Genomic DNA, 24,671 nt, shown 5'->3' with positions numbered 1-24,671 from the left:
GTCTTCAGTGAGCCTCTTTGATGCCAATTTGGGTCACTCGGTGTGTGCCAGTAGGTGTGTGCTGCTCTTCAATGAACGTATTTGATGCCAACTTGGGTCACTCGGTGTGTGCCACGGGGAATGTGCAGTTATATATCGTGAAAAAGATCCCTAAATTTTTCTGATGCTGAGTAGATGCAAACCCACATCACCACCCGACGTATTAGCAGGCTGCACCACAAATGCGCCAGGCGTGTACAGTTCTTCAGAGAACCACTGGCCAACTTTGGTCACTGAGTATGTGCCACAGGGTGTGCGGCACGTGAGAGAGCAATTGTCAGAATTCGAAGGCTTCTCATCTCAGAGGCCACGCATGGACCTCTAGGCAGTGCCAGCAGATGGTGCAGCATGTCCAGAAAGAAGCACGAGAGAAGAGCCCGGTTACCGCATGACGTGTTTCTGAGAGCTCGCACGTGCCAGCATACCATGTATTTCATAAGCCACGTGCAGGCTTTGCATAAGCGCGGCATCTCATGGCACTGAGTGTTCTTTGGGAAGCGCGAAAAAGGAGTCCCGCTGTAGGACATGCCTCCTACATAACTCGTTTCGATGGTGGCAATACATTGTGTCACTGTATTGATTCAATGCTTACACATTACTGTCGATAATTATCGTGAGATGGGCTCTGCTGCTTTTTTTATTGATTGAACTTGGGACTGCACAACAAATTCTTTGTAGTGAAATGAGTTCAGATGACATTGCAGGGCCCAATAATAGATGCACACACCATGTTTTGGCAACACTATGTTAAACACTGCTGACGTCTCCTGTATTAATGACTGCTTGCACTTTCTCCTATCACATGGCACATGCATTCATGCTTCCCATTGATTTGCAAGGAGGTTATCATACTCATTGCAACAGACCTGCAACGATGCAACCAACTTTGTGGAACCCAGTGATGGCAGATGTTGAAAGTAGCAGAATTACATATCTTGGGCTATAATTGCAGCATGTGAAACTGAGTTTAAGTATGGGTATGTGTTAACATGTCTGCTTCTGTTTCTAGGGGCTTGGTGCCTCTACATAATGCTTGCTCATATGGCCATTATGAAGTAGCTGACCTTTTGGTGAAGGTAAGCAAAACTTGTCATCACATCTTTTATGCCTTCTTAATGTAGTATTTTTTTTTTTTTTAAATGAACACCATGAAAGTATCTAATTTTTTTTCTTCTTGGCAGCATGGTGCCAGTGTAAATGTTTCTGATCTCTGGAAGTTCACGCCACTTCATGAAGCAACTGCTAAAGGAAAATATGACATTGTGAAGCTGTTGCTTAAGGTATGTATGTCATGTATCATAAGTTGGCTGCATCTATGTGACTGTTGCTCTCTGCTTTAGCATGGAGCTGACCCAAGCAAGAAGAACCGTGACGGTAATACACCTCTTGATTTAGTGAAAGATGGTGACCAAGATGTGGCAGATCTTCTCAAAGGTACTCCATCTTCACAATTTCTTTAATTTTGGAAGTGCGCTACTTTTGAAATGGGATGTATACTGTATGGATACAACAAATGAAGCCAGGGAAACCACAGAGGAAGTTATTTATAATTTTAATTAAACTTTAGAAATGATAAGTTTGAGGGAAATAAAAGTGGACAAAAAAACTTGTTAGTGGCAACCTCTGCACTGACGTGAGGCATATTGTATGGATTGCTTTGAGTGTAAGAATACTTACTATAACATCTAGCCCATCAGGTTAAAGGGACACTAAAGCGAAACAATAAATCAGTTTAGACTAATGAAGCATTGTTTGAGAACCCTGCAGGCAGTCATTTAAAAAAAATAGTTTGATTATAAGATGAGGAAATGAAGGTCCAAGTATCAGTATTTGAATTTCGCGCCGAAACCCCAGCGCCAGTATGTCAGCGTGACGTTAGCGATTCCAAAGAATGGTTTCGCATTTGGGTTGCATTGGCTGAATAAAGGTTCCTCAAACTTGCCAAGTTTAATATTTGGTTCCTTTAGAACACAATGTAGTCAATCTGTACCGCTATATATAATTAGTAGGCCCCAGAAGATGCCATCAAAATCCAAGACATCACAGCCCCCAGGCGCGGGAACTTAAGTAGGCGTCGCCACCCGTATTTCGTTCTTACGCTTTTTCTGGCTTACGAAACGTCTTATCATTATAAGAGTGGTGTTTTTAGTGTTGTAGAACGGTAATTTACTGATGCAGAAGAAATCATTTTTCACTTTAGTGTCCCTTTAAGCCCCTGAAGCTAGTGGTGATATGCTGTGCTTCTTGTCAAGTGCCTTGTTTGAAGATAAGGACTGCAGGCACATACCTTGACATTTTTACACAACTATAATGCAAGATTTTATAATGCAAGATAGCGATATGCTTTGCGAGGCAATGTAAAACAGAATGGACGCCTCGCGTGTCTTGTATGCGACTTTCGAAAGAAAGCATCCTCGCTTTGGAATAGGCTTTTTTGAATAATCTAACAGCTTCACACGGGACGCGGACAACAGCACCTGTACGGCAAAATTTTTATAAAAAAAATCACCCGCTAGAATGGACACTGAAGATCCCGAGTCGATAAGGAATGTTAACGTGACCAACTGCTACCTCGACTAGAATTCCAGCGCGGCCGGACGCGGTCACACATAGAATGCTCACAGCATCATTGACAGTTTCATTTTCGGGCAATGTTTCATTGTCAGGCAAGGTTTCATTGTCAGGCAATGTTTCAGTGTCGGCCAGTGTCTGTTCGCTAAGCTCACGAACCACAACGGCCCATCGCTTCTTGTTGCATACTGCGCTGAAGTGACCAATGAGACCACAATGATAGCAACGTTGACCTTGCGTTGACCTTCGGCTGGGCAGCGGGGTGATGCAGCACAGTGCTGACGCAAAGCACAACGATAGCAGTGAGAGGATGGGTTGTATGGGCACAGATATGAGGCAGGTTGGCAGCTGTCGTGCTGCAAACTCACCCTGGTACGAGGTGCACGCAGGGGCGCGTCGTTACGCAAAGGAGGGTTGCGGGTTCCAGTGCCTCTATGGTCAAGTGAGAGTGTCCTTATATGCGCTGCACATTGCCGGAAGCAAATTCTCGAATGTCCTCATTGGCCTGTTCGACTTGTGAAGCCAATGCCACTGCTCGGGGGAATGAGAGGGTCGAACCCTCAAGAAGAAAGCATTTTCGAAGCTGCTGGGACTCAACCCCTTCCACAAAGTTGTCCCGAAGTGAGTTTTCCAGAGACACATAAGAACATGTTACGGCGAGAGCACGTAGTGCAGCAACATACTCCTGTACAGGCTCCCCCGGTTGTTGAATACGGCAGCGAAACTGGTGCCTTTCTGCGACGACATTGCTTGTGCTTGTGAAATGTTGCTTTAAGGTTTTGATAGCTTCGTCGTAAACGGAAGGCTGAGCGGCGTCCCCGCTATCCTCACTACGTTTACCGCCGGCAGCTGACTCACAGCTCTGGGCAGCATCCGATGTAAGCAGTAGGCTGGAGAAGACACCCTCAACGCCGAGGCTGTGTATAAGCAAGGCCTTGCGACATTCGGGCTTGAAGTCGGATGCTCCTGATGCCAGCAGGAAGTTCTCGGAACATCCAGTGCCATTGCGGCCAGGGAACAGGAGGGTGGCCGGGTACAGGCAGGAATGGGGGCGGCGGAGTGAGCCCGATACAGCAAGCCCGATACAGCTCACGGCGTAGAAAAGTTTCAGGCGTGGTTACGCTTCTCAAAAAGATCCCATCTCGTCGCCATTGTTGTATTTTGGTGGAAGCCGCAGAGGAACCACGAAGATAGTCACGGCCGCAACGGAACTAGCCCCTCTTTATTTAGAGGCATGTATATATACAGGTGACAAAACTGGTGCCACTAGCGGCGTGTAAAGGCAAACAGAAACTGAAACTGATATACTACAGCATGCATTATATATTTCTTTCATACGTGGCGCACTATCTTTTGGTCACGAATGTGAACAAGGCCTTTGTAGCGTTGCTTGCAATGTATGAGATGGAGTAGTATGTCACTGCACGGTGCAAGCACCTAGCCGCATAGTACTTTTTCAGATCTTGTGTGCTTTCTTTGTAGCCATAAAGAAAGTAAGACCACCACAGTTACCCTCTCGAAAAAAAATTGTTTTGATATTTGTCAGTACATTCTACTCCATTGGAGATATTGCATTTAAATCAATACTTTAAAAGCTAGTTTTTGTGAATGGCTTGAGCTGAAATTAAAGAATACCTTGAGTTGCTCAAGAGGACAGTGAACAATACTGATTTGGTTGCATTCTCATAGAATGTACTATAATTTTTTGAAAGCTTGGCATAAGTTAGCTGAAACAACCTCTATAATTTCCCTCAGAAACACTGGGGCACTTTTAAACATAAAAAAAGTTCCAATGGCAGATATCCAAAGAAGACTGTAGTTGACAGGAAGATAGAGGCTTGAAGTGAGTAAGCAGTGATCAATCAAGGAATGTTTCTAAAGCTAGCATTTGAGACAAGGGGGCTTGTCTTCATCAGGGCAGCTTTCCTTAGCAGGGTTTTTGTGCACGTGTAGCTCACTCTCCCCCACCCACAATGGGTCCATGGTGTGGGGTAGCTGATGTCAAAGTACAAAGAAGTAACAAATGCACACCCAAAATTAAAGAGGAGGGACAAAAATAGGGTTGGAGTTAAACAAAACAGGGGAACAGGGGGGGGGGGGGGTGTTCGGGTTCTTTCAAAAAGTGGAGATGAGAACTGGAAACGGAAAATAATTGATGTACATAGATAGGCACTGCCAATCAAGTGTGCCTGGTTTTCTATGAAAGCAGGAGCTATTCATATAATCTCTCCAGTAAAAAGGGAGGCAAAGAAAAGAGGGAAGGAGGAACAAGTGAGGAAAGGGAACTGGATCAGAGAAACAGGTCTAGCATTCTGTGTTTGGTTAAGAGTATAAATAAAAAACTAGAAGCCAAGAGTATGCATACACATGCCATCGAGAGACTTGAAAAGAAAGGAACACACTCGCAAAATACTACACAAGTGTTTAAAAAAAAAGGTAAAAATAAATAAATAAAACGAAATGAAAAAAGGTTAGATTTAAATTGGATATACTAGTAAATTAGTAATAGTCAGCTTGAGAAAAAGTAGAGTGAAATACACATGCAAAGAAAATGGATAAAATGATGTGGTGAGTAAAGCGAGCAACTGGGATAGTTGGTGTTCATTAATCTTGAACTTTGCTGAGTGATATGACAAATAACGCAAATAGACACACCAGACAAATGCTCTCTTGGCCTGTCTGCTGTGTCTATGTGTGCTACTTACCATGATCTATTTCATTCAGTGCACTTCAGATTGATTAAATCAAAGTTGGGGTTATGGCTGCCCTGGTCTAACCAGGTGTACGACCACAGAGATCAAATCAGTTTACTTAAAATACTAAATAGAACAATAATAATTATAATAAATAAATAAATATAATTAAGGGCTACTAGTAATATTTGTGTCATTTGTGTTATGTTTGTGTTGCAAGTTAAGAGCTCCCTTTAAAACATTTATACCTTTTGGTTGGAGTGTATTTAACTTGTGCATGACATACAAGTTTATATTTTCTATCTGTGGGAGAATGAATGTTTTACTGCAGAATCTAAATTGTGACCTAAGGTTTTGTGCCACTGCTTCGGGAAGTTTCTTGGCTGCCTCCATGCGACGCTCAGGCTGTCCTGTTTTGCCGATGTATTTGTGGCACAGTGAACATCCAGCAAGTAAAGAATGATCCAATTAGTGCAAGGAAAACTGAATTTGTTTTCATTCGCATAAGCGCTTGCAGTTTTTTCTGCTTTTGTGGAATTTTTCATATGTTTGCAGGTCTTGCACCTGGCACGAGCACAGGCTGTTAAGTTGACAGAACACTGAGGGTTTACTTTAGCGTGTAGTACTAACATGACTTTAAAGTTGCTATTGTGACCTTTGGTATTAAGGAGCTCTTTGCTTATATGGGTAGCATTTCTGTAGAATGATGGTTATGTTTGGGAGGGCATTGGAATAATTTGTTATGAATGCCTAGTTAATGCTGATCTCCTTTGCAACTTACATGCATCTCTGTGGGCCTGGTTTAGAGAGTTATGGGGGTAATTTATTTCAGTTAATGTTGCCCTTATTATTTTAGTGGGGAAAATAATCGCTGCCATCGCTACAGATCCTCCTTATTCATTTTGCCTGCCCCACAAAGTTTCCTCGCTTAAAGTGTCATGGGTGATGACTAGTATAATCTAAATATTGCTGGCTATTCGTAGGCTTTCTATAAATGTGTTTTTCATTTTTCTTTTTCAATACAAACACTGACGTTCCTTGTTTAACCACTGCTCATCACATAATGGTAGCTAATGTACAAAAAGTGCATTTGACAAGAAGCAAATTTGATACCACAGAGTGTTGCCTAATGCCATTTTTTTCCAACTTTCCTTGCCAATTTAAAAATGCATCACATTCAAAAGATTTTTGTCAATGTAAGACATTGCCCTTTCAGCACTACAACCTCGAGGCTTGTTCTGTATGGTTGTCAAGTCTTCTTATGTTGTATTGAGCGCAATAATTTTTTCCATAAATTGGAATGCTGTTTCTGCCACAGGCTTCCTTACATTGGTTTTACAGACTTTACAGCGGCTCTGAACCACTTTTTTTTTTTTTGAAGTCGAGAAATACAGTTGAAGTTAAATTGGACTATTTCATAAATACTTTGCTGCAAAAAGTTCTTCAGCATGCGTTCCGCAGAAGTGGAGTTACTGGCAATCAAACATACCATTCGCGATGCTTCTGCTCCTTTAATGATTTCCACTGTGAAGGATACGGTGGGGAGCGGGGTATGGCCGCAACGCTCCACCTACTGAACGTCACTGTGGCGCGAAGTTCAAATTTGATTTCAGATGATCACTTAGATGCAAGTATTTCCGATTTTGGCGCCTAGTACTCGCCAAATGCAGTTGTCCTCAGCGAGACATAGTGGGCTCAGCCAGTGGACTTCTCGCAGCACCTCGCAGCTACATGCAACTGCAGCATTTGCTTTGTGCACAGCAGGGCTAGATTGCGCGTTTGCGCTCATATGCTCCTGTCTGGCTGTGCTACGCGGTGTAGACTGGCTTTCTCTCACCAGCTTGACCGTCAGATAGTAGCCACATCCAGCTAGCGCATTTTTAAGCACTATCAATAGCTCATTACGAAGCGAAGTCTGCCAAAATGTGTCGTCAGTCTTTTATTCCCAAGACCAGTGCTGACTGGAATGGCCTTCCTTTCTCCATCGCTGCCATTTCTGACATTGACAAATTCAAGACTACTGTTTACTGAAAGACTGCTGTATTTTCGGCCGCTTTTTAAAACCTGTTATTGTATAATTCTGTACTTACTTACCACTCCTTTCTGTAATGCCTTCAGGCCAGGAAAGTATTCGAAGTAATAAATAAACAAGTAAAGCATTTAACCAGAAGAGGGTGCATGGTGGCAAGCATGCATGTAGTCTTGCCTTATGTTTCCAGGGTTTGAGGCTAGTTGACTATTAAAAACTAGTAAAAAATTACTGAGATTCGATGGCTACGACACAGATAAGCAAGGTGGCCGTATCGTGCCATGCCGCAGGCAAGACATGACCAGAGGCTCCAAGCAAGGGGAGCGGAAAACGTCCCCGTTTATTCAACAGCCGTGTATATATACACTTAGTGGGAGAGGGTGTGTTCCCTCACCACCATGTGTCGTGTGCGATACCGATATCTGTCACATCACACATGCCATAGATGCGAAGCCAGCGCTGCGCCAGATACGATGGATACGATACATCCCCTTTTCTTTCAAAGGAGGAAAAAAAAACACAGGAAAAAACATTAGTAGAAGCGAACATTTAGAACACGATTTAGGGAACTTGCACAAAGCTTCGATTATAAGTAAGCCCCTGTGGGGGCCTTCGTTCTCGGGTTGACCTTCTGAACGCAGGTTCTTGGTTCTGCTGCAAGCCTGCAGGAGCGTTGGATGAGGCGGGAATGTTGCCAGTTGTGGCCGGTGACTCTGCGGCATTGTTGCTGCTGTATGCTGAAGGTCTTTCGTCAGCTCCTTGGCGGAGGTCTTCCTCGGAGTCACAAAGGCCTCTCTGTCAAAAAGCTTCTCTTGTAGGCAGCAGATGTCACCAATTGTGCTGCAGGAATGTGCCGTCTTCAGTGATTATGTTATACGACTGGGGATATGTCGCAGCTTGAACGATTTGACCTTTAGTGGCCCACGCCCCTTCTTTGATGCGTACCGTGTCTCGAGGGTTGAGCGGTGGTAGTTGTCGGCTGCAATGGTCGGTCTGATGATGCTTCTGTACGCTGCGACCTGGGCATGGCCGGACGTCTGGCAACGTTGTCCGTAGTCGTCTTCCTTGAAGCACTTCGCCAAGTGATGGTCCGGATTCCATTGGAGTAGATCTGTAGGCAAGAAGACCAAGCCAAAAATTGCGATTCATTTGAGTGCTTTTCTTTAAAATCCTCTTAACTACTTGCACGCCTTCTTCCGCCAGACCGTTGCACTAGGGGTACCGAGGGCTGGAAGTGGTGTGGTTGAAGTCGTACCTTCGGGTAAATGCAGCAAATGCGTGGCTAGAAAATCTTTTACCAGCTCTACTTGAGGAAAGTTTGATAATGCGTCGTAGACGCACAGGTATGACCATCCACCATGCTCAAAAATATCGATGCTGACACGATGCCACGGTTTATCAGGTACTGGGCGTAACTTTAATGGCTCTTGGGGCTGTTTGTACGCGTACGTTTTGCATGCAGAACACGCCTGTGCGAAAGCTTCTATGTCACGATTTATTCCTGGCCAGAAGACGAGATGCCTGGCCCGTGATTTGCATTTATTGATGCCCAGATGGCCTTGATGGATGCGTTCCAAAGTTTTTTTCCTCATCGTAGCCGGAATTACAACTTTGCACCCTTTTAAGAGTACTCCGTTCACGTGAGAAAGCTCTCCTTCAAAAGACTTCCAATGGCCTTGGAGTGCTTTTCCTGCCGCCAGGTCCCTAAGAACTTGCATTAGTTCTTCATCCTGACTAGTTTCCGTAGCCAAACTCGTCCAGGTGTTATCGGTGACAAGCAAAGAGACACTTACTGCATGCACTTCAGTGTCGTCGTTGATGACGTCGTTTTCCGTGATGGCTCTGGTTGTTGCACGTGACAGCATGTCGGCGGGAAGCAGTTGCTTCCCTGGTGTGAACTGAAGTTTTACATCATAGCGAAGAAGGCGCAGGAGAAACCGCTGCAACCTCGGGGGCATGTCTCCAACGGCCTTCTGCGAGATGGCGATCAAGGGGTGGTGATCAGTTTCAAGAATAAACGACCGACCATAGACAAAATGGTTAAACTTCTCGCATCCATATGCCACCACCATCACCTCCTTTTCAATTTGTGAGTAACGTTGTTTGCACTCTGTAAGTGCCCGCGAGGCATACGCGACTGGCTTCCATGTGCCCTGGTGGCACTGCAATAGCGCTGCGCCGATTCCGTTTTGCGATGCATCACATGACACCTTTGTTGCTTTTGTTCGATCAAACGCGGCTAGTAAAGGCGCTCTGCTTAAACTTTCGCAAAGCTGCCTCCACTCTTCAGCATGATTAGACGTTCAGTCAAACGCAGTATTCTACTTTATAAGATTTCTGAGGAGCGTCGTACTTTGGGCCAGTGATTGCAAAAACTTGCTGAAATAATTCACGGTTCCTAGCATCCTCTGTACTGCGAGCTTGTCGGTCGGCGGTGGAATTTGCATCATTGATTTTGTCAGTGACAGGCTTGGTTTGATGCCTTCCTGGTCAATGACGTCACCAAGAAACTCGATTTTGCCGACACCAATGGAGCACTTGTTCGTATTAAATGTCAGACCGCCGTGTTCTGCTGCTTGCAGTACCGACTGCAGGTGCCTGTCAGGCTGCTGCCTCGACGACCCCCCACACCAGTACATCATCAACGTGTACTCTGACCCCAGGAAGGCCTTCAACAATTTCATTTAGTGTTTTCTCAGGCGCTGATGCTGTACCAAACGGTAAGCGCAGAAATCTGTAGAGCCCGAATGGCGTTGCAAAGGTGCAAATTCGTGAGGTTTTGTTGTCCAACAGAATTTGGTGAAAACCAGAGTTCGCGTCATGACGGGTGAAAACTAGCGCCCGCTAACTCTTCCTCTATGACTTCCATTTGCGGCATTGTGTAATGTTTTCTCTTGATGCATTGGTTAATCTTCCTGGGGTCGATACATACTCGAATTTCCCCGTCTTTCTTTCTAACAATGACCAATGGGCTCACCCTGTCTGTGGGCTCGGTAACTTTGGTTACGACGCCTGCGTGATCAATGCGTCCCAGTTCTCGCAAGGGCTCCTGTAGAGCCAGCGGTACTCGTCGGGCTGCTTGGACGATTGGCGTGGCGTTGTCACGTAGAACCATTCGATAGGCCCTTTCCATGCACCCGGTTCCTGTGAACAAGTGGTGAAAGTTCATTGCGACTTCCTCAGAACTGTTTCGAGATACGGTGTGTATGCGTGACACAAGTAGAAGATTTTCGCTAGCCTGTAAGCCCAGGATGGCCTGATGCCCTTTGGACACTACGAAGAAGTCGAGGACAGTGCAACGATCACCTAGGGCTAATTCTGTACGAATGACGCCATCACGCTTGATAACCCCTCCGCCATACGAATGTAACACCGCGCTGCTTGGTTTCAGGGGCGGCTTTGGGCGAATTTTATGGTAGCATCCGAAAGATAGTAGATTTGCTTGCGCTCCTGTATCAACCTTGAATTCAAGTGGTACATTTTTGATTTGGGCGACAACTGTCCAGTCGTGTTGGCTTGCTATGCAGCTTGACACGTCCAGAATGTCAAAGTTACCTTCACCGCCCTGAAGTTCGCCAATATCGGCAAATCGTCTGCAGCAGATAGCAAAATGGTTAGGGCATTGACATTTGCGACATGTTGTTCCGAATGCAGGACACCTTCGTGTCGGGTGCATACGTGCACACTTAGGACACTTGTAATGTCTAGGCAAGTCACTTTGTTTACTTGGGTGTTCATTACGCATCACGTCAATGTGGCTTTTGTCCTGTGCCCAAACTTTTTGTTGCGCTGCTGTCGCTTCAGCTGTTTTAGCAACCTGCTCAGCCTTCAGTAAATTCAGCGTAGTGTCCCGCAGCAACCTTTCTTGAAGTTTCTCGTCGTTAGTCCCATAAACAATTTGGCCCCTAATCATCGCGTCCATTTGGGAGCCAAAGTTGCATGCTCGTGCCTGGTTCTTTAAGTCTCGCAAAAAAGGTTGGAAAAGCTCACCAAGGGCCTGGACTCGCGTACGGAAAACGTCGCGCTCATGGACTTCGTTCTGCTGAGCCGCACAATATGCATCGAACTTCGCAATGACAGTGGCGTAGTCATTCCTGCTCTCGTCTTTGCCAAAGCTGAATGTGTTGAAGATCTCGATGGCTTCCTCGCCTGCAACGCTCAGCAGAAGTGCTGTCTTGCATGATTCCGTTCGAGGCTTGCCGATTGGCTGTTCTGATGCGGCGAGAAAAAATTCGAACCTTTGCTTGAATGCCTGCCAGTTCTTGGCAATTTCACCAGCCGAGCTCAGTGGGCCTTGTGGCTTCAGGAAGTCCATGGGGCTGGTCTTGTAGTGTAATCTTCGGTTCACCAAGACTGGACATCGGCGTTCAGCCTACTCTTGACACCATGTATCGTGCGGTGCTGCTGGCGAGACATGACCAGAGGCTCCAAGCAAGGGGAGCAGAAAGTGTCCCCGTTTATTCAACAGCCGTGTATATATACGCTAAGTGGGAGAGGGTGTGTTCCCTCACCACCATATGTCATGTGCGATACCGATATCGGTCATGTCACACGTGCCGTAGATGCAAAGCCAGCGCTGTGCCACATATGATGGATACGATACATTGGCCAAAGTTAAATACCTACACTGGCAGCCACAGCTGAGTGTAAGCAGACAATAGTCTGCTTCTTCTGGAAGTATGTAATTATTATTGAAATTCGAAAGCAGATATTCACTTACTTCAGCCTTTTTGTTAAACTGTGTCAATAAATACACATAGTAACAGTAGGAAGAAGTGCACTGATTCAAACACCCTTCTTGATTGATGTCAGCTATTGGTCAATAGCATCTGCATATTGCAATCTGCTATTTTATGAAATAAAGCGTCCAGAAAAGAGCGAGGAGGAGGCTTTTGTTGACAAGAGAACCTGTGAGGGAAAGGTGACATCCGCTTTGCTTGCGAGATCCACGTGCCACACGCGACTGCACAATTTCGCTGATATGTTCACAGCAGCATATGCTAACCGCAGACTGTGTTTTTTCACCATGACCGAGGGGTAGTTCGGGGCCTCTTTAATAATGTGAGCAGCATCTACAAGCAGTAGTGACTTTCTTTCCTCTGATGTATTTTCTCAGTGCCTGTTGGCCTGTTTTATGTATTATGCATTATTATTTACATATGTTGTTAACTTTATGTTTGCATGCACGCAGCCCTTTTTATGCAAGAATGTGCTGCAACCCTGCAAGGCCAAGACCTTTTCAGAAGGCTAATTTCTTCCATTGTGCTTTGTGGGCCCTGTATTGCCCTAAGAGTGAATAAGTGAAATAATATTTCATTCCAGCGTGCATGTTGTGATGACTACACATTTGCTTTTTGCCTGGCGCAGTCCTTATTGTGCATCATGAGGTGCAACAATGTGTGAGTCATATGTGCTGCATATTACTGTGCATTTACTATATGTAGGCTTGGGCTGGTGACCTTATGGCAGTTGGGCACTTGCTACAGGTTGGGATCTGGTCAGCTGCACAGCACGCCAATAAACCAGTCAAGCGTGCATTTCCCTTGGAAAAATTCTGACTTGCAAATTAAAATGGACAATCCCAACTATTTGGGACCTTACCCAATTGTAGATAGCCAGACTAAAAGTTAGCATTCATTGTTCGCACCAGCCAAAAATAATTTCCTTAAGTAAGTTTGTTTTTTAAAGATATTGATTCACATATTTACCATAAGGCTCGAGTTTTGCAATAGCATGTCTGTAAATTTTTCTGCATAGTTACAGACATCGATTTGTGCCAATTTTGGTGGGCTTTTATTGGATATATTAGATACAGCCAATTTTTGAATTGGATATCACTTTATTGTAATCAGGTTTGATTGTACACCAAGCCAAGTGTCCCCTCCCCCGCTTTTTAAAAAAGTTGGCTTCCTGTTTTCCTTTTTCAGGGGATGCTGCACTTTTAGATGCTGCTAAGAAGGGCAATCTTGCAAGGGTCATGAAGCTGGTATCAAGTGAAAATATTAATTGTAGGGACTCACAAGGCAGGAACTCAACACCACTGCATTTGGCGGGTATGGTATAAAAAAACTCACTTCATTGCCAAAGCTTATGTGCTGCTAGACAGTGCAAATTCAAAGGGTCATTTTGTGTCTAAGCTGAAGATGAAGTTTGCATGAACCATCAAGCAAAGGGCTGTTGTTATCTGGAATGACACATGACACATGACACTTGTGTGCTGCAGACAAGAAGTTGCTTGTTTGGGGCCTACTCAAAGGGGCGTTGAAAAGAATGCTAAATTTAGATGCTTGTTGTAGATTACATGGTATATTTTTTATTGTTTGTACCATGCTGCTCTTGGAGATAAAATGGCAAGACTAGTGTGACAACAGGCAGTGTAAAGCAAGCTATAGGGAATATATGAATCTTTCATGCTGCAGAGGCCACTACAGTGGTGTCACTAGAAGGACCTGAGCTAACGTTTCTTTTAATAGGGCTATTGAAATTGGCCATTACTGTGGCAGTTGTCTCATACCCAAGCTGATAACTATTGTGTGGAGCTGGTAAACCAGTGATTAAACACTTTCAACCTGCCCCACGTGCCTGGAGGGCAGGTTGGTGGCTGCTCATGGCTGTCAACATGGCTGAGTGCACGCGCAGCCCAGGCACCCTGTGTTAGAGCTAATCTGCCATCTGTGCAAATAGTGAATGTGTCGAGATATGTGTGGTGTCATGTGCGCTATCTTGCAGCACGTTTTGTACTTGAGTAATCTCAAGTTTCGGAGATGCGTTGGAAGTGAGAGGCATACGAAGCATTTGCTCCGTGGTGCCAGCGCTTTTTACGATAATGTCGTCCCACTGTGAGCAACACTACGCATTATGGGGGCAGAGTGGATGTGAAAGCGTGGCTGGCTTTGCTTAATTCTTAACACTGATGTGAAGATATCATCGACATGGCATGAAAATAGCTTTCGTTGCCAACACTGAAATTCAACAAAATGAATGTTTTTCAAATTCAAACTTCCTTTTTTCGATTGCCTGATAATTCTGAAAATGTTGGGACACCTTCATTGCAAGAAAAAAAATTGATTGGTGAATACTTACTTGCATAAAAAGTCAAATTTCAGTACAACAAAATTTCAATATAACAAAGCAAATTGCTGATTTTAAAAACTTTGTTAAATAAAGGTTTAACTGTATTTAGTTCTGTTGTTGTTATGACCTCAGTACCTGCTATATACGCAGCATGGGCTGGTAAGTGTGCCAACTCATGTTTGGCAAGATCACACTGGGCGTGAAATATTGTGTTGGAAAGAGCATATACTATTTTTCTCTGGCCTGTTAAGGCTGATAGTGCAGCTCAAAGAATAGAGGCTGAGGACAAGTTCATGTGTGCTCTGCTTCCTTGTGGCCAATGTATTTGGCCTGGTGTTCCCATGCATCCCTTATTGCTGGCATCCTCACATTTTCCTGAACCCTCAAATGGGGCATGCTGGCCAGTTTGGTTATTTGAAATGCTCTACTAGCTCGTGCAAAGCCCACCCTCATGTTAGGCCTGCACCCACAGTTAGGAGCGCAAAAATGTGGAGAGAAAAAAATTTCTCAAAGTGTCATGCATATGCAGTGTGCTGGTTAATTTCCAAAAACCACGACTTAATGGCACTAGTTGTACCATTGACGATGGCATTATCTCCGTATTCAGCACTCGGCACCAAACTGCAACTTTGATCACCTACTCCGACGGAGTGGTGCATGGCTGGCCAGGTCGGCAGGTGTGGTTGGCAGAAGGCCACTACTGGAAGTTTCATCATCATCATTTATTATTCCCTTAAGGGTCCCTTCAGGGACATCACATAGGGGGGGAGAAGACAGCGATGGGAAAGTGCCACACATCAGCTCAAATAAAAAAAACAAAGGTAACAGAAAAATACACAATAAACTGTGTAGAAAACATCACGTATAAACAGAACAATGAAAATATCTGAAACTGAGTAGCAATAAATTTGAAGAAAACTGTACACGTAAATGTGAAAAACACTAAACGAAAGTGGCAAAAAAGAAGAGAAGGAAAAATAGGTAATGACACAAGCAAGTCAGATTGCTGGGAGAGGAAATGTGAGGAAAAGTGGCTATTTTGGGTTCAAATGGTCTGAAATGGTCTGCCTAAATTTGGAGGGATTTGACTCTGAAACCACAGCTTCGGGAAGACTGTTCCATTCTTCTATGGCGATGGGGAGGAAGGATTTGTTGAAGGCGTTGGAAGAACCATGCAAACGCTGTATGCTAAGGGACTTAAATAAACGGCAAGAGGAGCGTAACGGAGCATGTAATAAGTTCTCGCGTAGTGCAGGAAAGTACAATTTATGAAAAAGACAGAGCATTGCAAGTTTCCGGCGGAGTGCTAGGGGTTCGAGTCCGAGAGACAATTTCATGTTAGTAACGCTATGCCAAGGTGAGTACTGGGAAGTTATGAAGCGGGCTGCCCGGTTCTGAAAGGCTTCGAGCGACTGAATCAAGTAAACCTGGTGAGGGTTCCATATGGCTGAGGTGTACTCCATTTTAGAGCGGACGTATGTTTCGTATGCTAGTTGCCTGATGGATGGAGGGGACATAGCCAGCGATCTTCGGATGAAACCAAGTGTTCTGGAAGGGTTGGCACAATGTTTCATGATATGGTCCACCCAAGTTAACTTGTTAGTTATTTCGACTCCCAGGTACCTGGATGAGTTTGTTACTGATAGTGCCGTGGAGTTCAGCGAGTACGGGAAAAGGGGAGTGGAACGTTTACGTGATATGTGCATACATTTACATTTCGAAATATTAAGCTGCATAAGCCAGTCAGAACACGCATTTCTGGATTTTGTTTAAGTCGTCTTGTAATGATTCCTGGTCGGTATTATCGGTGATGTGGCGATAAATGATGCAGTCGTCCGCAAAAAGACGGACGGATGACGAAATCACAGATGGCAGGTCGTTGATGAAAATTAGGAAGAGAAGCGGAGCAAGAATGGAACCCTAGGGAACTCCAGAGATAACTTCAGTAGTTTCAGATGCATGACTGGCGATGACGGTGAACTGTGAGCGGTTAGTTAAGAAGCAGCGAATCCAGGATAAAATAAGAGGGTCGAGTGATAAGCATGCAAGTTTACACAATAGACGTTGGTGAGGAATGCGGTCAAATGCTTTTGTCCTTCAAATGTTTGTAGCAGTAGAACACATTGGCGATAAGGCATGAGGTCACTTGCATTGGCTGTATTGATAGCCAGCCATGTGCATTAAGCGCAGTTTGGGCCTGCAGTTGATCAGCCAGCTACTACCCGAAACGCCTACCAAGTTCGCGAGTGCACATACTGAACAGAACGACATAAGGTTAAGTGTGGGTATGAAGCCAATAAAGCTCCAAACTGATTTTGTACAATGCACCCTAAACTGACAATGTCGTGGAGTCGAGGCTGTGTGCATGATATGTGCACTTCACGATGACCCATGATGCACATTGTGCTGATAATAACAAGAAATAACAAGAAATGCACCCATGGCCTCTCCCATTATAAAATTTCAAGTAACTTTTTTGTAATAGAGCAACACACTGAGCTAAGTCTGTAAACAAATTGTATACTATGCTGGTGGTCTAAAAAAACAATGAAATTAATCTTATTGTCGCAATTCATAGTTTGCACATGCATCACTTCTGGTCCATTCTGTGAGCATGTCCACCGTTGCCAGGGATCCTGGTGTATCTGGCTGCTCAAGCTGCTGTATTTTTGTGGTTGACCTGAGGTTCCTGCTCGCATCGACATATTCTACACAATTTTCGGCTGCCGTACAAGAAGTAACTGCCATGAAGTCAGACTACGCTGAACTAGGCATATATAGGTCTTCACTGTTTCCGAAGAGCAATAACAGGGCAGCGCGCACACACAATGGTGTCGGAAAGAAGTCAGTGCCTGTGGCTAATGCAGATATCGTTTCCAGAGCATGTATCACTTCTTTCCTAATTTTAGTAATAGATTCATGCTTGAGGGCAGTGCAAGGGTCCAAAATGAAGATAACAAGATGACATACGTGGTGCCTGCTTGTGCCATATTTGTCACCTCACATTCTTCATCTTCATCCCTTGCCCTGCTACCAACCATGAATCTAAACAAACTTGCCCAATTTTCTACTCTTCTGAACATATTAAAATAGTAAAGCAAATTTTGACGAACTGACTCATGTCTTGCCAATGCAGTCATGGCCAAACACATTGTGAGCACGAAAGATTGCAGCATATTTAGAAGTTTTGGGGCACAATGGCAGGCACGATTTTGTATGGGTCCATGGTGTTATACATTTAGACTTTTTCTCTACATTGAGCCCACATCTGCCCCACAAGCCTGTCTGTGTGCAAAGGGCAAAATTTGAGCCTTCTAGCTTTTGCTGTCGCACAGCTCCTAAGGCGAGGACCATAAACGTGTTGCGCGTGTGCATCCAAGCAAACGGCAAACTTGCAGCGATATAAGCGAGGTGGCTAACGATGGATGGTCACAACAGACAACAGATGTGACATCGCATGCAAACTATGTATGCAGACATTTTTGCAGCACTGTCCGTGTCTGAAAAATCGGTCGGCGTCTGCAAATATGCCCATAGTCAGCTGCCTGTGCTTTCGTTATTTTGCGTAACAGTCTGAACACAGTTCGAGGATTCAGTGAGTAGCCATAAGCCTGCATATTGTAAGGGCCACGCCCAGTAAAAAGGCGTGGGCCTTATGTGAATAAATACAGTACATGTAAAGTTCAAAAATTCTTTAGTGCAGTTTTAGTGAGTTTACAGCTGCCTATTTGCAAAGCTTTAAGGCTTTCGTGTGCTTTGATTTTTGCAGCCGGATACAACAACCTGGAAGTTGCAGAGTTGTTACTTGAAAATGGTGCAGATGTGAATGCACAGGACAAAGGAGGCCTGATTCCACTTCATAATGCATCTTCTTATGGGGTACGTGCCTAGTTAGCTGGATGTGATGAAGTGCAGTGGCAAGATTGCGTGTGTTCACTGCATGCATGTGTTTGATCTTTGATCATTTGCTGGCATGGCATGCACATACAGTAGAACCTCGTAGATGTGATCCTGTTCTATACAATTTCTCCAGTTTGTAATCAAGAACACAAGAATTACCCAGTACAGAACGACAGAAAGCTGAGCTAGTTGGTAAGGATTCATTATGCAAAAAAGAGGTGAGGCGTGCAGACAGGACACAAGAGTAGAGAAGTGGACAACACGAATGCCGCACGACTAAACCACGACATGTTTCTAGCGCGGAACATACACATCGCAGTTAAGGAAGCTAATGAAGCAGGATTGTGCAGATAAGTAGGGGAACATGGAAAAGGGCTCAGAGTACTAGAAATGAAGCTTAGAACGACAGAAAGCTGAGCTAGGTTCGTAAGGATTCAGTATGCAAAAAAGAGGTGAGGCGTGCAGACAGGACACGAGTAGAGAAGTGGACAACACGAACGCCGTTGTCTGGCATTCGTGTTGTCCACTTCTCTACTCTTGTGCCCTGTCTGCACGCCTCACCTCTTTTTTGCATAATTATCCAGTACAGTTATGCTTCTTTTTTGCTGGTTCATATGTGCCCGGAAAGCACGATCCTTCGGCACCAACGTTCAGTATATCGCCAAACATTTTCTGGTCATTAAATTCCATGTAAGCAAAAAAAAAAAAAGGTGTGAGGCACACAGATCGAGAACAGTAGTCACTCGCTGCAGCAGCTTTCCTCCAATACCCACCTGCCCGTCTCACATGAAAACGCCGGCGTGCACTCAGTTTCCTATTCCGGTACCAGCAAATCTCCTCCCAGGTCGTCAGAGGCCACATTCACAGCTATCGCTGCCAACCTATAGTGATAAGCATCTTTGCCTATCTGTTTCAAAGTGCCCAGGCCATAGGGCTGTTGGAAGTGTACTGCATGCTTTTAATTGGTGATAACCCAAACACACTGCCTGTTACCTGCTGCAGGCGGTGTGCAGTGAGTGTCATGTTTCGCTCTGGCAGCATCGTAGGCGTTGTATTCTGGCGTTGCTCACCAGCTCGATTTTGTTTCGGTTTCCTATCACTGCCTTAAAACACTAAGCAATAGGAAAATGACATTGTGCGTCTTGGGTCACACGGGCCCCACCAGCTCCACGCCACAATGCGCCACACACAAAGAAGCTGCTGAGCCCAGCCGAACTCAAGGAGTGTAAATACAAGCTTGCCAAAGCCACAAAATCAATATGCGTCTCAGGCCCCACTAGCTCGGCATGCATCAACATCTTGTGCTGCAACGATTCACATGATGCTTCACTTTACGTAGATGTGAACTACATTTATTTGTCAAATTTTTTAGTGACTTCGGTTCATATGTTATCACGGTTAGTATGTTTTTTTCTCACATTTTTTCCCAAAACCTATGCACGAGTTCCTACTATTACTCTTTGGGAACATGGTGACATATGTGATTGAATGCATTGAAAGGGGTTTTTGATTGCAAAAACATGGTTGGCCACAGTAATTATTAAAAGCATGCTAAAGGAGTAGCTGATCTTGTGCTTGCTTACGAAGGGACACAGGCCTCAAAGACCTAAAAAATATTGCAAAAAAAATGATACAGTAGCTACCCTTTAAGGCAAACTCGAAGGAACCATGAAAATTTGTTTCTCTTATCAGAAGTTCATCTTATCAGAAGAATAATTGGGAACATGACCAGGTGCATCCAAATATCTTACTTCACAACAGTAAATGAAGTGAACTTAAAACGAGGGAAAATGACATAAAAAGCATTTATTTAGCTGAAATTAATAGAAAACTGTGGTGCTCTTGCTTGGTTTAATCCAGTCTGTGGTGAATGTTTGGTGCTTCTGTGCAAATTGGCGAGCAGCCACAAAGGATGTCATCACACCTAATGACCTTAAAAATCCTTCTGTGTTTTGTGCTGTAAAATAGGCATCTGCTGCCTCATAGATAGAGTGATCGGTACAGGCTCCGAGCTATTGAAAGTACGAAGGAGCGTGTTGACCGCGTGCTGAGCACGCGGTCAAAGCAACACAATCTGGATGAAAGTCTAAGTGACTTTGACCGAAGTGGGGAAGAAGAAACGAGGCGAAGCGTCACGAAGGAGGAAGGTAAGCGGAAGCACGCTGGGTTGACCTCCTCTGGCAGTTGCTGCAAGTTTCGTTTGCAATACAGACGTACCAGGTTTGTCGTGTGATAACATTGGCCTCGTGCGCCGTACACTGCGTGTGCGAGTGAAAGCGTGCGATGGTGAGCCGACGATGGCCGCTCAATCTCGCGTGTGCAGAAGAGGAAAGGAGGGGGAGGGGGGAGCGCACTGTTTTCTGTCGTGCGCATGGCATAGGGAGGGCAGGGGAGAAAGGGGGGCGTTGTACTTCAGTGGCGTGCGGTCGTGGGGGCTTTATCTTCAACGCGATTCCGCTTAGGGGACACAGTCTAGGTGGGCCAATGGCTCGTAGCTTTTCATGCACTGGACTCTCACTGCTCAGTTTGTGTTGAAGCGACAGACAGGGCAAAGGTCACTTCGCTCGCTACTGCTGCCACAATTCCTGGCGCCAGCATTTTGACAGCGAGCGTCCACGGTCATCGGGTATGATCTGTTCATGCTTGCCTGTGTGCGCTGAGCCTACGCTTTAACCTACTTAATAAGCTAATGTTTACAAGGGGGCATTCTACTCCGGTGGCTCCTACTCTTGTGTTTGCCTCTATCCACGGGCGATGCGTGCCACAGGCCTCCAGCAGGGTGCTGTGATGCGCGCGCCCCCTAGTGCAGCGAAACGAGGCACTCTAGCCTCCGGGATCGGTAACGGTGGCGGTCACTCCGAATGTTCGTCTTAACCGAAGAGCATGTCTGAGGTGGTTTGTCTTAAGCAGATTTTTTTTGCATTCAGTCCATGGAAAACTAAACAAACGTTCCCATGTTGTTCGTTATATTTATTTATTTATTTTATTTATTTAGAAATACTGTCAACCCTCAGTTGAGGGTCATAACAGGGAGGGATGTTACATATACGTTCGTACAAGACAGCCAGATACAAAAGAAATATGCACATGCACTACAGTGTCCTACGGATACAATGCAAGATACGATATACAGACTATAAGACATGTATTCAAATGTTCAACCAGCTGCCGCACGCACACAAACAGAAAAAAAAGGAAAAAGAGAAAAAAGGAAAGAAAAACACTTTACAATATCCACGTGGTACAGTTTTAGTAAAGAACCTTGATTGCATTTGTAAACAATGCAGTATCAGAACTGTGAACAATTCCTGCAGGCAGCTTGTTCCACAGCTCTATTGACTGTGGGAAGAACGAACAACGAAAGGCATTGGTTCGGGACAAGTACGGTTGAATAGCTGCACTATGATTTAAGCAGGAGCTCAGTCTGCCTGGAGGTTTTAAATACAAATCTTTATTAATTTTTAGTTCGCCGTGAATTATTTGAAATAACGTTTTTACTCTCTGCTTCTTGCACCTATCTTCCAATAATTCAAGACCGCAAGACTTTAACATCGCCGCAACTGAGTCTGTCCTTCTATATTTCGAACAAATAAAGCGCGCCGCCCGACGTTGCACCTTCTCTATTTTGGCCCACAATACCTTTTGATGGGGCGCCCATGCTACTAACGCATATTCTAGGGATGGTCGAATAAGAGACTTGTAAGCCAGCAGTTTAACATCTTTTGTTGCCCTCCCCAGTTTTGCTCTTAAAAAACCCAATTTCTTCTGTGCCGCAGAGCACACTCTTTCTACTTGATTGTGCCATTTTAAATCATGCGAAATAGAGACACCAAGATATTTGAAACAAGGAACATTAACTAGATTGTAGCCTTGAATATCGTACTGAAAAGCAACGATATTTTTTTTGCAGTGATATGCGTGTATCTGGTCTTATCAAAATTAATTCGCATTTCCCACTTGTCACACCAACTCCCAAACGCCTGAAGGTTTCGGTTGAGCTTAATCTGATCCTCTAAACAAGATACCGGCGCAAAAATCAAGCAGTCATCTGCAAAGAGTTTTATCTTAGCAGAACTATCTAAAGCGGTTGCTACGTCATTGATGTAAAGCAGAAAAAGTGTTGGTCCTAACACGGACCCCTGTGGTACTCCCGAGTATACATCTACAAAACCAGACTCGGAACTATCAACGCGAACTGCCTGCTTGCAGTTAGTTAAATAATCTTCAATCCATTTTAGAACGTCGCCATTTATACCTGCTTTGTACAGTTTAAAAAGTAATTTATGGTGGGGAACCTTATCAAAGGCTTTGCCAAAATCAGCGCATATAACATCCATTTGTTCACGGTTGTCCATAGCTTTGGAAAAATCGTGTAATGTCTCAATGAGCTGTGTCACTGTCGAAAGTCCCCGTCGGAACCCATGCTGGCATGCGCAAAGGAGGCCATTTGATTCTAGGAAGATAATTATATGCTTTGCTATGACGTGTTCCATAACCTTGCAGCAAACTGACGTAAGGGATACAGGACGGTAGTTATTCATTAGAGTACGATTGCCACTTTTAAATATGGGGATAACTACAGCACAACGCCAGTCCTGTGGCACGGAATGGGTGCTTAGTGATTTCTGAAAAATAATTACCAAATAAAATGATATCCACTCAGCATACCTTTTCAAAAAGCCAGAAGGTATTCCGTCTGGCCCAGAAGCCTTCTTGTCATCTAACTGTAGCAACTGCTGGAATACGCCCCTCTGAGTAAAGTTGATAGCGTCCATGGAACTTTCGCTGAAAGATGCCCCATCATCTACTGGAAATGGTCAATCACTGCGCGTGAATACTGATGGGAAATATTTATTTAATCCATCAGTGATAACACCTTTTTCTTCTACTAAAACATTTCCTACCGTCATTTGCTTTATTTCTTCCTTTTTGCGGTCTAAATAACGCCAAAATTTTTGCGTGAATTGCGAGAATTGAGCTTGACTGAGTTTGTCTTAACGAGAGTTCACTGTATTTAGAAGAATGTTCAAAGTATGCAGCTGTTGTTTCATTTGTCTGCCAAGTTTTTTAATCTGGAATAAGCATTTTAGCCATAGTACATACACGTATTGGCCAATTTCATGCCAAAATCAATGTGAAAAAGAGCAGATTTTTTTCACAGCATGCCGCTGCAGTTCTGTGCTCAGTCTGGGAGCCACCTTGGTCTCATTTGAAAGAGTGATCTTGTTTAATTTTTCATCATTGCTGCTCAGTTTCAGCCATTCATTGAGAGTAGTAAATTAATGAAACAAAGTATATAATATTACATTTATTTACCATTGCCTGCGGAACATGCGTGGCACAATGCTCAATGGTGTCACCTGCTGGGAAAACCAGCCTGCATGCTGATGAAAAGCTGAGACACCATTTCCCTGTGGTCGTGATCGACAAGTATGTGATGATGGGTGCTTGAGCATGAAAGCTCCATTCACATGGTAAATTCAGCAAGAAAAGAAAATTCTGTGGTTGATACTTTTAAAGGCCATTGCACTTGGCCAAAATGAGAAAGTAGTCTATGCACCAAATGCTCAATTTGACGGAGCTGTTGACACTGGCGTAGGGCCAGCGAATTGTGCTAGCATGTAAAGCCATCAATGACAGCAGCGACATTTGCTGAAACACAGAGTGAATCTGCAGCCCTCCGGTATGGAACAAAGCCTTGAGCCAAATATAAGCTGCAGGAAACTACATCAAAGCAAGAAACACGATTGTTTTAATCATGGCGTAGGCATGGTGGATTGCTCACTTGACAAGACATGGCTCATAATTGTGAACTTTGATTCACTAAACCAGTTCACTAATTGTGAAATGTGCAAGAAAATGGCCTTGCTGTCAAATTTGATCTTGTATGTTTTGACTACAGAGACTGCATGGTGCTCATGAGGGCAAGTGGTAACCTTGGGTTGCATTCTGCGACAATCACTTTCGGCAATGCTGTCACGTTGGCCATGCCTTGGCCATCGGTATGTGCTGATTTGCTGGTCGCAGAATACGTCCCCAGATGGTGAGCCGTGTTGTAGTGAATCTGAACATGCAACGCAGAGTACGTGTAACCAGCACCCGCCACAGTGAATTCTGCTGGTGAGTTTGTGGGTTCGATTCCTGATAGCTGCATTTGGATGGTGCATAAATAGTAATGTATACCTCAACATTAACTTAGAGCTTTCTACTCTCATAGCCCTAGTGTTGCTTTGGGACCTTCGTTCATAGCCAACACTGTGTGATTGTGCCTCCTCCCATAACCTACAGAAGCTCATAGAGCTTGAGAAGTGATGACCAATGTATGCACTCGGTTCGCAAGCCACACAGTGAGCTGAAAATAAGAA

General features: G+C 44.5%; 1 protein-coding gene across 2 annotated transcripts in view; it reads left to right on the top strand.

Annotated features, from left to right (window-relative positions):
• Tnks (tankyrase) overlaps nt 1–24,671 on the top strand; it is a 332,402-nt gene that overhangs the window by 192,961 nt on the left and 114,770 nt on the right. For both annotated transcript variants that reach the window (XM_075676418.1, XM_075676419.1), the window contains exons 13-17: nt 1,049–1,115; nt 1,221–1,319; nt 1,380–1,473; nt 13,260–13,385; nt 18,176–18,285. In XM_075676418.1, coding sequence (XP_075532533.1) covers nt 1,049–1,115; nt 1,221–1,319; nt 1,380–1,473; nt 13,260–13,385; nt 18,176–18,285 — 496 coding nt within the window. The remainder of the gene's footprint in view (nt 1–1,048; nt 1,116–1,220; nt 1,320–1,379; nt 1,474–13,259; nt 13,386–18,175; nt 18,286–24,671) is intronic.

The sequence above is a fragment of the Dermacentor variabilis genome, unplaced genomic scaffold (genome assembly GCF_050947875.1).
Source record: "Dermacentor variabilis isolate Ectoservices unplaced genomic scaffold, ASM5094787v1 scaffold_12, whole genome shotgun sequence".
NCBI lineage: Eukaryota > Metazoa > Arthropoda > Arachnida > Ixodida > Ixodidae > Dermacentor > Dermacentor variabilis.
Note: the sequence above shows the minus strand (reverse complement) of the source record. Positions and strands in the feature narration are given on the sequence as shown.